Genomic DNA, 17,583 nt, shown 5'->3' with positions numbered 1-17,583 from the left:
TAAATAAGATTGAATGTACAGAAAATCCTGCTAGTCCATCTGGTGTAGCTGGATACCCAGAATAATATCGTTAAGATATGTACCATTTAAGTATTGTGACTGGCCTTTTAAAAATTAACATATGCATTAAATTAGTGTTGATAGTATAGATCTCTTTCGAAGTTGTCATGTTGGGGAGCTATACCTCTAATCTGCTGCCATTGCTAAATATCTGGACACCTCTTATTAGGAATTGCTTTTAAAAATCTTTAGGGATTAAAACCAAGATTGCTGTACTATTTGTACTGGGACCACAAAAACCTCACAAAGTTCCCCCGCTGTACCTTCTACTCCCATCTCTAACCCTTGGCAACTTCTAATCTGTTCTCCATCTCCACAGTTTTGTTATTTTAAGAACAATATGTAAACATAATCATGAATTCATCTTCGGAGATTGGCTTTTTAAAATTTTTCCCTCGGCATCATTCCCTTGAAGTTCATTTCAATTTTTGCATATATTAATAATTTGTTCCTTGTTGTTGCTCGGTAGTATTCTATCATAAGATTTTATCACAGTTTGTTTCAACATTCACCCATTGAAAGACATTTGGGTAGTTGCCAGTTTTTGGCTATTATAAATAAAACTGCTATGAACATTTATGTGTAAGTTTCTGTGGGAACTTCATTAAGTTTTTGTTTCTTTTGGATAAATGCTCAAGAGGACAATTACTGCATTGTAGGGTGAATCTACTTTTAGGATTAAAAGAGACTGTCAAGCTGTTTCTCAGAGTGGCTAAACCATTTTATATTCCCACCAGTGATGTGATATAATTTTTCTACGTACTCGCCAGCATTTGATGTTGTCACTATACTTTAATTTTAGTTATTCTCTGATATGTCATTATGGTCTTAATTTGCATTTCCCTAATGGCTAACGACGTTGAACATCTTTTCATGTGCTTCTTTGCCATGTGTATATTCTCTTCCATGAAATGTCTGTTCCTGTCTTCTGCCTGTTTTCTAGTTGGATTTTTGTAAGTTGTTTGGAGAGTTCTTTGTATATTATAGATACAAGTCATTTGTCTCATATGGGATTTTCAAATATGTTTTCCCACTGTGTAATTTGAGTTTTCATCCACTTAAAAGGATCTTCTATGAAGCATTTTTAACTCATTTTGATGAGATCCAATTTATCAGTTTTTGCTTTTATTGATCATACTTTCGGTGTCAAGTCTAAGAATTATTCACCTAGTTCTAGATGCCAAAGATTTTCTCCTATTTTTTTTTTTCTAAAAATGTCCTGCTTTTACATTTAAGATTATGATCCACTTTGATTTAATTTTTGTGTAAGGTGTGTAAGGTTTAGGTTAAGGTTCATTTTTTATTTGTTTGTTTTTGTCGAGGGATGTCCAGCTGTTTCAGTACCATTTTTTGAAAAGTCTATTCTTCCTTGATAGCTTTTGCACTGCTGTCAAAAACAAGTTAAATGTATTTATGTCAGTCTCTTTCTGGGTTCTCTGTTCCATTCCATTGGTCTATGTATCTAGCCTCCATCATTACTGCAAAATCTTGAAATTGGGTAGATTAATTCCTCCCATTTTAATCTTCCTTTACAAATTGTTTTAGCTATTCTTCAGCCTCTTCTTACCATATAAATCTTAGAATAAGCCTGTCTATAGCCACAAAAACCTTGAGGGCATTTTAAGAGTAATTGTGTTAAGCCTCTTAACTTGGGGAGAATTGACATCTTTATTATGTTGTGTTTTCTAATCCATGAACAAGGTATGTCTCCCTATTTGTTTGGGACTTTTAAAATTTTCTTCATCAGCATTTTGTCATTTTCAGTATAGAGGTCCTGTAAATGTCTTATTGGGCTTGTATTTAAGTATTTATTTAGGTCAGTTGTAAATGGCATCACATATTTTTATTTAAGCTTCTACACATTTGTTAGTAATACATAATTTGATAAAATTGTGTTGATCTTGTACTCTAAAACATTTACAAACTAATATTATTTCTCAAGCTTTTTGTGGATTCCTTGGTATTTTCTCCATTTAGATTGTCATCTCATCTTCAGATGTAGACAGTTTTACTTTTCCTTATTCAATATAATAGGATATATTACTATTCAACATTCAGTAGGATATATTCCTTCCTATTCAACATAGTAGGAATAGTCCTTTTATCTTTTAAATAAACTTTTTAAAAACTTAACTTTTGAATTTATGTATTTCTTTATTTTTGCTTTATTTTCTTACTAGAACCTCCAGGAATATATTTAATAAAAGTGGTGAGGGCAGATATCGGTGCCTTGTTTCTGATCTTACAGAGAAAGCATTCAGTCTTTCACAGTTAAATATAATGTCGGTATAGGTTGTAGATCATCTTTATGAGTTTCAGTATGTTCCTTTTCTATTCCTAGTTTGCTTGGAGTTTTCTTTCTTCTTTTTTTAAAATCATGAATGGGATTGGATTTTGTCAAATGCTTTCTCTGCATTAATGGATAGGATTACATGACTTTTCCCCCTTAATCTATTGGATATGGTGGATTACATTATTTGATTTTCAAATATTTAACCAACTTTGCATAACTGGAATAAATACCATTTGGTTATGGTATATTATTCTTTTTATATATTTCTGGATTTAATTTGCTAATATTTGGCTGAGGATTTTTACAGGCAATTTCATAAAAAATATTGGTCTGTAGTTTTCTTCTTTCTATACTATCCCTGTCTGGTTTTGGTATCAAGGTAATACTGGCTTCATAAAATTAATTAGGAACTGTTCCCTCTACTTCTATTTCTTATCAAGTCATGTAAAATTGGTGTTAATTCTTTAAGTCTTGGGTAAAAGTGAAACATCTAAGCCTGAATATTTCTTTTGGGAGTTTTTAAATGAAAAATCAGTGTTTCTAATGGTTACAGGAAAATTGAGATTATCTATTTCATCTTGGCTGAGTTTCGGTAGTTTTGGGTGTAGAAGCATGGGTCCATTTCATCTACATTTTTGAATTTATAGTGTAGACTTGTTCATAATAACTTGTCCCTTATTAACCTGCAGGATATGTCATGGTATCCCCGGTTGCATTTCTGATATCTGTGATTTGTGCCATCTCTCTTTTTATCTTGATCAGTCTTGCTACATCTTTGTTGATTAGATTGTTTATTTCAAAGAACCAGCCTTTTGTTTCATTGATTTTCCCCCCCTATTTTCCTGTTTTCAGTTTCATGGATTTTTGTTTCATCTTTATTATTTCCTTCTTTCTGCTTGTTTAGTGTTTTTTCCTCTTCCGTTTTTACTATTTTAATATAGAAAATTAGATTATTGCTTTGTAATATTTACTTTCCCAATTTAGTGCTATAAACTTCCCTTTCAGCATTGCTTTCACTTCATTCCACAAACTTTGATCTGTTATACCTCCATTTTCTTTTATTCTATGCATTTAAAATTTTTTCCTTGACTTTTTACCCATGAGTTATTTGGAATTGTGATGTTTAGTTTTCATGTGATTGAAGATTTTCCTGTCGTCTTTCTGTTATTGACTTCTAGTCTGATTCCATTATGGCTAGAGAACATACTCTCTATGATTTTAATTCTTTTAAATCTGCTAATGTTTTTTTATCACCCAGTATATGGTATATGAGTGAATGTTCCATGGACACTTGAATATGTATTCTGCTTTTATTGAGTGTGTTCTTTAAATGTCAGTTATATCCTGTTGATTGATGATGTTTTCAGTTCTTCCATATCCTTGCTGATTTTTCTCTCTGGTAGTTCTATAAATTGCTGTGTTGAAGTCTCAAATAATAATTGTAGATTTAAAATTTTCTCCTTTTACCTTTTTCAGTGTTTGCTTCATGTGTTTTGAAGTTCTTTTGTTTGGTGCACACACATTTAGTATCACTAGGTCATCTAGGTGGATTATTCCTCTTTATGTAATGATCCTCTTTGCCCCTAATAATTTCCTTTGCTCTGAAATCTACTTTATCTGATATTAATATAACCATTCCTGCTTTTTCTGATTAATGTTCATATGATATATCTTTTTCATCCTTTTACTTTGAACTACCGATATCATGATGTTTAAAGTAAGCTTCTTATAGACAGTATATAGTTGGATCATGCTTGTGATTTTTTTCATCTACTCTTCCAATCTCTGTCTTTGACTTGGTTACTTAGATCATTTGCAGTTAATGTAATTATTGCTATGTTAAAGATTAGGTCTACCATTTTATTTTTTGTTTTGTCTTTTACATTAGTTTCTGAATCCTATGTTTCTCTTATTTTGCCTTCTTGTGGGTTACTTAAACATTTTTTAATAAGTCCATTTTAATCTAATTTACTTATAATCATTTGTGTATACTGTTTGTATAGTTTGTTAGTGGTTGCTTTTGGCATTACACTATACATATATGACTTATCATAGCCCACTGGAATCAGTGTTTTATTACTTCAAGTGAAGTTTCAAAATTTTACTTCCATTTAGGTCTCTTAATAGTCCCCAGTTTTAAAGTATGATTTTCTGTAGTATTTCCTTTATATACACTGAGAACCACATCAGATGGTGTCATAATTTTTGCTTTGACCATCATATAGGATTTAAGAAACTCATGAAGCTAATGATAGTCTCTTATATTTACCCCATTTGTTTTCACCCATTCCATTGTTCCCCTTTTCTTTCTGAAGTTCCCAGTCTTCTGTTATTGTTTTTTTATGTTTTCATAACAGTAGGTGATATCTGGGCTTTCCAGTGCCATTGGATATGAGTTTCAGGAAACACTGAGCCTGGCTCACTTAATGCTGCTGAGTTGGAGGGTTTGTATATGTTGGGCCTGTTGGCACAGCAGATGCTAGCAGATTAGACTAATGTTGATGGGACTAGTGCCCCAGGAGGATGCATTCCCATTCAGGCTATGCTGCTGCTAGAGTTGATCCAATCCCCCTCTACCCCAAGTGTGGGGCAGTGACCTGCTGCTGTCACTGCTTCTTTATTAGGCTGCTTTTGCCTCAGGTGTGTGGTGGGATCCCTTGGAAGCTGCTGCTGCTGTCAATCACAAGGTTAAATTCATTTTAGAAATACTTAAATATAAATATGTAGCCTGGCTCTTGTAGGACCTCTGTATTTGTTTTTTATTGCTTTCATACGAATTACCACAAATTGAGTGACTCAAAACAACGTAAATTTATTACCTTACAAGTCTGACATTGGTCTCAATTGAGTCAAGTAAAAGTGTTGGCAGGATCGACAGATGAATGGATAAAGATGTGGCACATATATACAATGGGATATTAGTCAGCCGGAAATGAAATTGAGTTATTTGTAGTGAGGTGGATTGACCTAGAGACTGTCATACAGAGTGAAGTAAGTCAGAGAGAGAAAAACAAATACTGTATGCTAACACATATCTATGGAATCTAAAAAAAAAAGAAAAAATGGTTATGAAGAACCTAGGGGCAGGACAGGAATAAAGACTCAGCCATAAAGAATGGACTTGAGGACACAGGGAGGGGGAAGGGTAATCTGGGATGAAGTGAGAGTGGCTTGGACATATATACACTACCAAATGTAAAATAGATAGCTAGTGGGAAGCAGCCACAAAGCACAGGGAGAGCAGCCCTGTGCTTTGGGTCCACCTAGAGGGGTGGGTTAGGGAAGGGAGGGTGGTAGGGAGACGCAAGAGGGAGGAGATATGGGGATATATGAATATGTATAGCTGATTCACTTTGTTATGAAGCAGAAAGTAACACACCATTGTAAAGCAATTATACTCCAATAAAGATGGTTAAAAAACAGTGTTGGCAGAGCTACATTCTTTTCTGGAGGCTCTTAGGGGTGTTTCTGTTCCCTGGACTTTATCAGCTTCCAGCGGTCACTTGTAGTCCTTGACTCAGAGTCCCCTTTCTCCACCTACAAAACCCAAAATGTTGCATCTCTCTGATTCTGCTTCTATTAGGACATCTCTCTCTTTCTCTTTCTACAGTTGGGAATGATTTTCTGCTTTTACGGACTCGTGCAATTAGATTTGTTCCATGAGGTAATCCAGGATAATCTTTCTATCTCAAGGTCTATAACTTCAGTCATATCTGCAAAGTCCTCTTTACCATGTAACGTAAGATATTAATAGGTTCTAGGGATTAGGGTGAGGGCATTTTTAGGAGCCATTATGCTGCCTACCACACCCTTAACAAGTGACCTTGAGAAAGTTACTGAGATTTTTAAAGCCTTACTTTCCTCAAACATAAAATGGAAAGAAAGATATCTAGTTAATATCATGAAAGTGAAACAGTATATATGAAATCAACTAATTCAAAAAGTAAGATTTCTTCTTTTTCTTTATGATTTACGTGATTCTCAGAGTTCAGGTACTTGAAGAGTTACTTTTTTTCAAACAGAGCTAAGGAATTTCAGGGTTCAGGTGCTGTAAGATTGTCTGAATTATCTGAGTAACAATTAGCTAAGCACAGGTGTAAAGCATTTGATTTACTCCCTGGTGTTCTTTATCTTCTCATCCCACTAAATCCATATCCCTTGTCTAGCTCCAGCCAGTAGAGTCAGAGCTTGTTTTACTGTTTAATTAAAGTTCAATTTAAATTCTCTCTACATCTCCAGATTCTCAGCCCTGGTTGCATATTACAATCACCTGGGAAGATTTCAAAAAGTACTGATGCCGAATTTCTACCTATCATGGATATTTGAGGAGGGACCTGGCATGAAGTGCTCTAGCTTATGGTTTGTGGAGCCAAATCATAGTCTACACTGAGCCAAATCATTTGCGGTATCACCTCTAAAAAGGAGTTTATCTGTGGTGACTAATGCTCTTCCTTTGTCAGTATGCTTGATTTGTCCCTCTTTGGAGGAAAAAAAAGGGGGGGGGAACCCCAGCAGTTTGGCTCCCTGAATTACAACCTGATGCTGTGGAATTAGTGTTGGCTCAGAGCGCACATCTTCGGATACCCATTCTCTCTCCTGCTCCCTTGCGTGAACTTATATCCTTGGGCAGTTTTTCATCCACCACCCTCTTTTGCTTCTAATCTTAGCAAGTAAAGTCTCCCCTTAATGAAACAGCATTTCATGAGACTTGCTGGGAGCATAGGTCTGTTCCAGACCTATCATATGTTAGCTAAAGCAGATATAAGTGATGTGTTTTTGGCATTCATCCTTATGGGTTGGAGAGAGAAGACAGCATTTTATCCTTTTAGGTGTCATCTGACTGGGCAAATGGGCTCTTTCCCTCTGCTGCCTACCATGTCAAAAACTGAGGGTGTTACCTCTAGAAGGTATCTTCTAGGTATCAAAATAATTCAGATAAGTCAAATTTCTCAGTAAAAGATGGCAAAACTATGGCTTAGGTGGTTAATTTTACATGTCAATTTGTCTGGGCCACCATGCCCAGTTATTTGGTGAAATATTTTTCTGGATATTTCTGTGATGGTGTTTTTGTGTTTTTTAAAATTTTGATTTTTATTTATTAATTTATGCTTTTGGCTGCGTTGGGTCTTTGTTGCTGCACGTGGGCTTTCTCTATTTGCAGCAAGCGAGGGCTACTCTTTGTTGCGGTGTGCGGGCTTCTCATTGCGGTGGCTTCTCTTGTTGCGGAGCATGGGCTCTAGGTGCGCGGTGTCAGTAGCTGTGGCGCACGGGCTTAGTTGCTCCACGGCATGTTGGATCTTCCCAGACCAGGGCTCGAACCCATGTCCCCTGTATTAGCAGGCAGACTCTCAACCACTGCGCTACCAGGGAAGCCCAGGTTACTTTTGAACTGCAATCCCCACACTTGTAAAATGACATGAAAAACCACTCTTTCTGTGGGTTCTTAGAATTAATTAAGCAGGTTATGTGTGTAAAGTATCCTGGCACTTGAATGAGTTGTCAGAACCAAGGGCTGCTGGAGACGATGCTTATGCCCTAGGTCATCTCCCCTTCTACTGGGCGGCAAGTAAACACAGACACAGTAGTCAGTGCTCTGGAAGAAGTGAGTTCTGGTGCTGCAGAGCACAGAATCTTTTTTTTTCTTAATTTAAATTTTATTTTGTATTAGAGTATACTTGATTTACAATATTGTGTTAGTTTTAGGTTTACAGCACAGTTATTCAGTTATACATATATCCATTCTTTTTCAGATTCTTTTCCCGTGCAGGTTATTGCAGGATATGGAGTAGAGTTCCCTGTGCTATGCATTAGGTCCTTGTTGATTACCTATTTTATATATAGTCGTGTGTATATGTTAATCCCAAACTCCTAATTTATCCCTCCCCCCCCTTCCCCTTTGCAGAGCACAGAATCTTGGAAGGGAGAGTTCAGGCTTCTTGGAGGAGGTGCCATCCTTTCTAAGGATATATAGAAGCTCCTGGGGTGGCAGGAGGGAGCAGTGTGTGTCAAAGTTTGAGAAATATAAGAAAATATGGCAAAACTAAGGTACACGAGTGGAACTCAGGTTTTGGGAAAGAAATGAGAGTTGATACTGGAAACCTACTGGGGCCAAACAGAAAAGGGCCTTCTTTTGTCCTGTCAGAAGTTTTAATGTTTATCCTGAAGGCTGTGGGAAACGCTGAACAACAGTGAGATGGACTTCTGGTTTAGAGACTCACTCGGACCTCCATGTGGAAAGCACTTGATGGGGTGCAGGCCGAATTGTAATCTAAGGGTCCCACTTAAGTTGTAAAAGGTTGGACTGGATTTCGGAGATCCGAGAGGGAATGGGTGGGGCCTGGTGACCAGTTAGAAAAGGGAGGGCAGCAAGCGTGGGTGACAGTTTATAGCTGCATCTTTTTGTGAGATACACAGCACAGTAGGAAGGGATTGGGGCTGGGGAGAGGATCTTACTTCATCTTCAGTGCTTTTGAGGGGCCTGGTAGACAGGTCTGGGCCCAAGGTACAGATCTGGGCTTTTTGGGAGGACAGGTGTTTGAAGGCATGGGAGAGACTTAGGTTACCCACAAGAAGGTCCAAAGAGTCATAGGTGTGAGAGCTTTTTCAGTGGGTATATTGAAGATGCTTATAAGCTGAAAGAAAGTAGCCAGCAGAGGAAGGGTGTGAAGATCTAGGAGAGGAAATGATTGCTCATTTGTTTTCCAAAAGCTGAATACTTATTGTGTGTCTGGCCCTTTTCTAGGATCTGGGGTTCACACCGTGTGTTATCTCTTCTGCAAGGACAGTTCAACTCATCCCCTGGTGAAGAGAAGTCAGATTATTCTTTGCATCCCATTCAGGTGTAGGAACTGTTCTGTCCCTCTGAAGGGACTTTACTTAACCAGAGTAATAAGTTAGAAATCAAAAGAAATTAGAGCTGGAAGGGACCTTAAAGGCCACTGTACTTAATGTTGCCTAATATTTTACCTTGATTGTAAGAAAAATTTATTACAGAGCCCATTCTCTTCAGAGTTCCTTCACTGAACTTTCTTTGTGTTTTTCATCCAGTGGGTCTAGCTTGTAGATTTTGGCCTCCTCGTAAATTTGCTTCTTCATCCACATTCCATTTTGCCCGGACTATGGCAGAAGCTCCTGGGTGGTTTCGCGGCCCCTGGACTCAGTTCCTCTAAGTTCATCTGCCTACTCAGGTTGAGTGATCTTCTAACATGAAAAGGTACGCCTAAAATAATGCTGCTAATGACTTGCCCACACAGAGTTAGTGCGTACTAGCCGCCCAGCGTGTGCTCTGCCCAGAGGCGTGTAGTCTGAACTGTGCTTGGCCAAGCCTCCTGGGGCTCTTTGGCCCTGAGGAAGGGGAGCTTTTTGTGATCACTCCCTTTATCTAATCAGTCCTTCAGCAGCGGGGCGCCTTTTTCTAATCAGCGGAGGCACCCTTACTCAGCCTGTGGTAGCCCCAGGGCTCATCACCTGTGGGATACAAGCCATGCTCTCTCCCAGGCTTGCTTCGACCAACATCTCTATTTTCTGTCCCTTCTCACACTTGGACCCCCCGGCGTTTAGTCATTCCCCACCTGCAGTATTTACAGTGCCCAGCAGGTGTCAGGCTTGAGTGTCTTTGCAGAGGTGCTCCCTCTGCAGTTACTGCACCTCCTCCTCCACCTCTGCAGAGCCTCAGCTTTCTCGATTGTACTTCAGGGTTATCATGAAGCGGTCACTTAGATATAACTTTTTGCCTCCATAGGAACCTCTGTGCATAAAGGTTATGGTTCTTTATCTCATGTGATTGGAATTTTGAGTTTGTACATGTCCCTCCTTAATGAGGCTTTAAGGGCAGGAGTCGTTTCTAATCCTTAGCACAGAGCAGATGCTTTTTTTTCTTTTTAGATGCTTTTTAATGATGATAAAATGTACGGTTTAAATCACTCATTTTACAATAATTTTGCTTTAGGTTGTGACAGAAATAAAGTTTCCAGAAGTTGTGTTCCTGCAATAAGAAATAAAGATGTGACCTTCCCGTTGTGTAAAGCTCATGAATGCTGTGTAAGTGCGTCGGGTGCAATAAGGAACCTGGAGCTAAATGGGCTAGTTCTGAGAGAGAGAGACTTAACTATGTTAACAAAGGTAAGCCTTCATTGTGTCCTGCCAACATTTGATAGTTGCTTTTGGGGCAAACTAAACGGGTAAAATTTTAAACTGTTCTCCCCATTAAAGGGATTGAATAAATAGGCCACTTTGGTGCACCTGTGTCTTGCGAATTGTCCAATTGGAGATGGAGGTTTAGAAAGTGAGTTTCAGTCTTGTTTAAGTCTCTTCCCATCAGACTGGTCTCGTGATTTCCTACACACCATGTTACTTCCTGTCTACCTTTTCTTGGTGTTGTTCATGCCTGGATTGTCTCCTGTACCTGCTCAAACCTTGGTCCATTGTCATTTGTACCATGGAAGTTTGTCATGCTGGATGCTGTCAGAACGAATTTTACTTAAGTTTGTGTTAAGCCGCAAAGCACACATTTTGTATAATTTCTGTTTTTTGTGTTTGTTTATATTTTTATGGTTTCTCTTCAAGAAATATTATGAGAAGGGAAATAACAAGATGTAAAGAGCAAAAAAGTCATCATTCTCTTTAAATTGTTAGAACATGTATCTGCAATCATAATTATAATGCACTGTGGTATGTGTTAAAATAGGAAATATATGTAATGTCCCGTAGGAGCAGCAGAGTCAGTGGTGTTAGTGGGGGTGTGTCACGGAAGTAATCACAAAGCAGGTGACTGTTGGTTGGGGTCCTGAAACATTAGTGTGTGTTCTCTGTGTCCAGTAGTGGTCTGGAGGGGTCAGGAAGCCTGCCTTTCAGTTTGAGGGAACAGAGGGTTTGAGGTCCTCTCTCTTCTATTGCTCCAGTATACTGCATAGCAGCTAATAAAATACTGGGTTTATAGTTGACATTTAAATCGCTGATTAATCATCAAGATTGGGATGTATCATTGGAAATGAAAATAGGAAGAGTCTTACGCTTTTTAGGTTTTTCTTTTTTTTCCTATGTCTCAGAAGGCTCTTTGACGGGAGACTTTTTATTCTCCCATACAATTCCATGAATACTTTTAGCCTGGCACTTATTTTAATGGCATTTTCAATTTATAAATGTCTTTGAAACACATATTGTAAACTATTTGAGGGTAATGACCATGGCCATTGGTGGCACATCTTAAATGTGCATCGTGTTAAGTTTTTTTTTTTAATTTTATTTATTTATTTATTTATTTATTTATGGCTGTGTTGGATCTTCCTTTCTCTGCGAGGGCTTTCTCTAGTTGTGGCAAGCGGGGGCCACTCTTCATCGCGGTGCGCGGGCCTCTCACTATCGCGGCCTCTCTCTCTGCGGAGCACAGGGTCCAGACGCGCAGGCTCAGTAATTGTGGCTCACGGGCCCATTTGCTCCGTGGCATGCGGGAGCTTCCCGGACCAGGGCTCGAACCCGTGTCCCCTGCATTGGCAGGCAGACTCTCAACCACTGCGCCACCAGGGAAGCCCCATCGTGTTAAGTTTTGAGTGTCATGTGGTCTACCATCAGTGCTTCCCTCTTTCACCCAGTTTTCTTCCTCATTTCCTTCTCCAAATTTGTCTCATTTTTCTACTTTCCCTTTTGCTTCTCTATTCTTGCTTTCTCTTTCCCATTGCATCTGTCATTCTTCTTCTCCTTCTCCTTCTGACTTCATTATGGCCAACCGAAGCCTTTTCTAGTCTGTTCTCTATCTTCCTTGCCTCTTTATTGCCATCCACAAACTCTTACAGAGTATTCTTGGTTGACTCCCTTACTTCCTAGCATACCCATGTACTTCATGATCACTTTAGAACATTGAAAAGGGTTGGAATTTTTAAAAATAGGTAATTCTAATCAGTCTTCTTTCACCTCTGGTATAAGACTCTTCTTCCTCAATCTGACCATTCTCAAATCTAGAAGTACTCCAGCTCATTGGTCCTCCTTACCCCCATGTTTAGGCCAAAGAACTTGTGAAACCTTAGCCCTGTTTAATACTTGAATTTATCAAAACATAAGAGAGCTAATTCTGCCTAAGGGCACCAAAGAAGAATAAAGATGCCACAGATAAACGTTTAGTCCAGATTTATAATGGACTCTAAGTGCCTAGTTGAGTGCTGACCATTAACTCACTTGAACAACAGGGAGCTCATGACAGAAACTAACATGTTAATTGTATAGACACTTCACCATTCCTCAATGTAGCTGATAAACTGCATCCAGTTAGCTTAAATAACATGAATGATGAATTTCCCTGTGTATATGAATTGGGAGTTTGTAAAGTTATCTTTTTCCCTTTGTACAACTACTGACTACCACCTCGCTTCGTCACGGCAATAGAAAATGATGACTAAGAAACACATTGTCTCTGGGCTTCCCTGGTGGCGCAGTGGTTGAGAATCTGCCTGCTAATGCAGGGGACACGGGTTCAAGCCCTGGTGTGGGAAGATCCCACATGCCGGGGAGCAACTGGGCCCGTGAGCCACAACTGCTGAGCCTGCGCGTCTGGACCCTGTGCTCCGCAGCGAGAGAGGCCACTATGGTGAGAGGCCCGCGCACCACGATGAAGAGTGGTCCCCGCTTGCCACAACTAGAGAAAGCCCTCGCACAGAAACGAAGACCCTACGCAGCCAAAAATAAATTAATTAATTAATAAAAAAAACAAAACCCCAAAAAAAACCACATTGTCTCAGTATCAGTGGACATAATGTCTTAGTATTCTACAAAAATCTCTAAATTCTTAATCTAAAAGATATATCTGCCAATATCTTATATCCTTATCCTTTGTTAATATAAATATCCAATCTATGAACGTCTCAGTTTCCTTACTTAGAATATGAGGTGGATAGATTTGCTAATATCTAGGGACCTTTCCAATTTTAACATTCCCTGGTTATAAGGGCTGAGCCAAATACAGTGGCTCCTGAATCATTAACCTCGCTCACGATGAAAGTTATCAGCAAGATCTGCATGCAAGAGATCAAGTATTCATATCCGTATATACTGTAGCACATTGACTTTTACAGAACTCAAAGTAACACAACATAGTTACATTCATAGACTTAAGGTCACTGTGGTATACTTTACAGTTTTTCTTTTCCCTAGGAAGGAAATGTAGATCCCTGGGAAGGGATTTCTTTCTCTGCTTTTTAGTAATGTAAGCCTTTATTATCTCTTGGATCCTAAAAATGGGTAGGGTTTTGGCAGGTGGAGCTTAGGAGAGACCCATCAGGTGGCAGGCACAACATGAGAAAGGGCAGAAGGAAGAATGGATTTTGAGAAGGACCTGATATCTTACATGATGAGAGCAGCGTTTCACAATGTCTGTCCTGCAGAACACTGGTTTTAGATGATGTTGATGTAGTTACAAGACAGAAGCATATGGGAAGAGCCGTACTCTACATCCCAACATGAAATTCAGGTTTCACTTTGTTACATTACATACTCTGAAAAGTTTTGGAGGAAGGAAGTGATTTCATTTTTTTAATTCAGTCTTACTCACAGTTACTTGAGAAACCTATATTCAGCTGATGGGACTGTATTTTGTGAAAGGCCAATCGAGAAATGCTGAGATGGAGCTTAAGATATTTCTGTGTGGGGACAGGCATGTGATTATTTTTCTTATAATTCTTTACTGTTTGTCCTAACAGTTGTTACTTTGCAAGGTTTTGGTTTTGGTTTTTTTTTTTTTTTTTTTTTACATCTTTATTGGAGTATAATTGCTTTACAGCGTTGTGTTAGTTTCTGCTGTATAACAAAGTGTATCAGCTGTATGTATACATATATCCCCAGGTTTCAGTTTTAAGCCTTCTGTTTTTACCTGAGTCATTGGGCCTCTTAGAAAGCTCAACAATTCTGCGGTCTTCATCTCTTATGTAGTTTCCAGAAGCTCCTGGCACTTACCAGTATTTCCTCTTGATTCTTTTCCTCCGACTTCAAACTTCTTACGATTATGAGCTGATTGTTTTCTCAGCCTCTAGTGTCAAAACCAGCCACGTCGCTCATCTTCATTGTCTCAGTTACAAGGTGCAATATTTCCCACGTTTATGTGTGTCAAAATATAAGTCAGGGATTGATACATAGCATATGCTCAATAACAATTGTATTTCCTTTTTTTCTTTGTTCAAAGGTATCCAAACACTGGCCAAGTTCTTAAATTGAAAGTAGAGTGATCTAATTTATTCAGCTCATCCAACCATCAATATTGAATATTTGTCTTCTTTCTTACACATATTTCTTGTATTCCAGTCGTGACATTCTAGAGCACAGTGAGCACATGTATAACTTATTACTGCATTACTACCTTGGCTATTCCTTGACCAAAATTTACTTCATACAACTGACAGCCTAATTAACCTACTAGAGTTTTTTTTTTAATGTATGCATACAAATCATAAACACCAGTTGCATTGCTAATAACTGAATCTTTACATCTCTATGCACCCATGTATCCAACACCAGGTCAAGATATTATAAAATATTTGTAACACCCTACAAGGTTCTCTGTTACTTCTTTCTGTTCCATACTCCCCCAGGGCAACACCCAAGCTGACCTCTGTCACCATATATGACATACAGGGAATCACACAGTGTGTATTCTTTGGTATCTGGCCTTTGGTTACATATCATTATATCAGTAGTTTATTCTTTTATTGTGTTTTCTTGATTTTTTAAACCTAGACATTCATACGGTGTCAAAGTACCACTGATTTCTTCATATTATTATGCTGACCTCCATCTTCAGAGGCTTTCCACAGTCTTCCATCTGTCTTTCCACCTACTTTCTCTTCCGCCTAATGATGTTTCATTTAACCAACCTCAGTCAGCCTTTCCCCCATATTCCCCAACACGTAGCACTCCTGTGTTCAGCCAGTTTTGTTCCCTATTCCATAAGCCCTTTGTGCCATTGCTGACACTGTGCCTGTGCCCTGCCCGGAAGGCCTGTTCCCTACCCTCTATATACTTGTTCAAGACTCAGTTTAAATGCTGCCTGTTCTAAGAAGTCTTCTCAGAAGAAGCCAGTGCTTTTTGGAATCCTTCTTTAATGAAATCCCATAGCAAGTGTCATCTGTCCTCCCTGATCTGGTAATTAATTATCCATTGTTCCTATCATATAGTGTTTGTTTTTCTTATGTGCTGTTATTATTTATTGAAGCAGATTATAGTGACTTGAACCAGGAACTGGGTCATTTTCCTCTTCATTTTAGTGCAAGTTTCTGTGATATGAAGTTAAACTCCTTTTCCCTCACTTCCCATTCACCCACTTGTTAAACACAAAGTACAAGTGAAACTTATTGGTTAACAGGTTTTTGTGGTCCTTGGTTCTGGTCCCTAGGTCTAAGCTGTGCTTCTGTAGTGCTAATTTGACTGATTTCTTATTGTCACATAACTCAGGAATTAACTAAATCATTACAAATTTAGATACATATAAGATATTATAAGAAAACCAGTGGATGTCACAGGTTTAGGCCTGGGGGAGAGTGTTGTATGAGTCCTAGTTTGGTGGGGCTCACACTGCATGATCGCGCCTTCCAGTATTCCATTGTAAGTAAGAAAGAGGTATGCAAATATATGCTTAACATTTAACAGTGTTGATAAAAAAGAGAGGAGAGAAAGGGATGACAGGTACTTTGAGGGCTTTTTGGAATTCATGAACAATTATGATTGGATGGGGAAAAAGAAAAACCGAGGGCTAACCTCCCGCAGGTGAGCTCAGGAAAGAGAGAAGGGCTCATCTGGTATGCAGGTAGAGAGGTTTGACCTACAGAATCTTAGAAAACCTCAACAATCTGAGCAGTGGTGGCAAGAGGCAAACTAAAGGGATAACAAAAGTCTGCAAAAGTCTCGCACCAAGAGCTTTGGCATGGTGTTCATCATCTCGCTAATCCTAACATGCAGACATTTATGAGAGTAAAGTCAGGTCTTTGCCAGAGTGGGTTCCTTATTTGGGCAACTGGGTCAAATGAAGAAAGGCAAATGTAGGCTGCCGGAGTAAATAAGGAGAGGAAAAACAAAACGAACGAGACCTATCATTCATCAGTGGTTTCCCCCCAATATTCTTAGCCTCCACCTCATCTCCATCTTACTGGTAACACAGGAACTAGACTGAACAGTCAGGTAAAAGGTCTCTACAGAAACTGAGGTAATATAGAAAATAAGAAAATAAAACATGAAATTGTAGATTTTCTTCCTAGGGGTAATTGAGATGATAGTTGAATAATAACATAAGATCAGGTGAAGTCTAAAGACATTTTAGAAAAGCTGGATAAAGTAAGAAAACATCTGTTTGCTGGCATCTGAATGTTAGAGAGACACCAAGACATGTGGGCCAAGTTCTGGAGAGAAGGGAAACACAGACGCAAGCTTGACATTTGGTGCAGCTTTTCTCCTTGGGGCATTTGCTGATTCAAATCTTACAGACTAGGAGCTGAAAAGCCAAGGAGTTCAAAAGACTCTAACCACAGAAGCCAAACGGCAAAAGCTCAAGCTAAAGGCAACAACTAATGGAATGACAAGCCAAGTGTATCTTTAGTCTCACAGGGCTGCGGAAACCATTACATTTAAAGCCTAACAAATACATGGGTAGTTGGGAATAGGGAGAATCCAAACGCTCATATGGTAATCCCAAAGGGCAACACCCGTAGAGGAAGGACAAGACAGAAATAGAGCAACCTTCACACAGACTGAAAAACAGCTTTGAATGAGCTCAAACTGAGAATGGACTAAGGTTTCCAGTCCCTATAGTAACTGTCTGCCATGGGCAAAAGGAAATCTTTTCAAGAGAACGATAACGACATCCAGAATGTGGAGGTATCTTTATAGTTTCCTAAAATAAGTTAAGCCCAATTTTAATATAAAAAATAATTTGATATACCAGGAAAAAGACTAAATGATCCAAAGCTCAAAAAAAACAAAAAAAAAAACAAAAAAAAACAGAACAAGAAAGAAAGAAAGAAAGAAGACAATACAAATAGACAAAGGAGGACAAGAGTTGCCAGGCATTGGTTAAAAAAAAACAAAACAACTATGATTAAACAAAGAAAATAGACACATGGCAAATAAGCATATGAAAAGATGCTACACATTCCATGTCATCAGGGAATTTTAAATTAGAACAATAATGAGATACCACTACACGCCTATTCAAATGGCTAAAATCCAAATACTGAAATACCAAAGTTGTTGACGATGCA

The 17,583-nt window shown here is 38.6% G+C and overlaps 1 protein-coding gene across 1 annotated transcript in view; it reads left to right on the top strand.

Moving 5' to 3' along the window:
* The window catches only part of TRIM58 (tripartite motif containing 58), a 122,615-nt gene that overhangs the window by 1,850 nt on the left and 103,182 nt on the right, over positions 1–17,583 (top strand). Inside the window, exon 2 of the mRNA XM_082379385.1 lies at positions 9,401–10,474. Coding sequence (XP_082235511.1) covers positions 10,238–10,474 — 237 coding nt within the window. The 5' untranslated portion in view covers positions 9,401–10,237. The remainder of the gene's footprint in view (positions 1–9,400; positions 10,475–17,583) is intronic.

The sequence above is a fragment of the Balaenoptera borealis genome (assembly GCF_965194805.1).
Source record: "Balaenoptera borealis genome assembly, chromosome: 2".
Lineage (NCBI taxonomy): Eukaryota > Metazoa > Chordata > Mammalia > Artiodactyla > Balaenopteridae > Balaenoptera > Balaenoptera borealis.
This window is presented reverse-complemented; position numbering and strand designations above follow the sequence as displayed.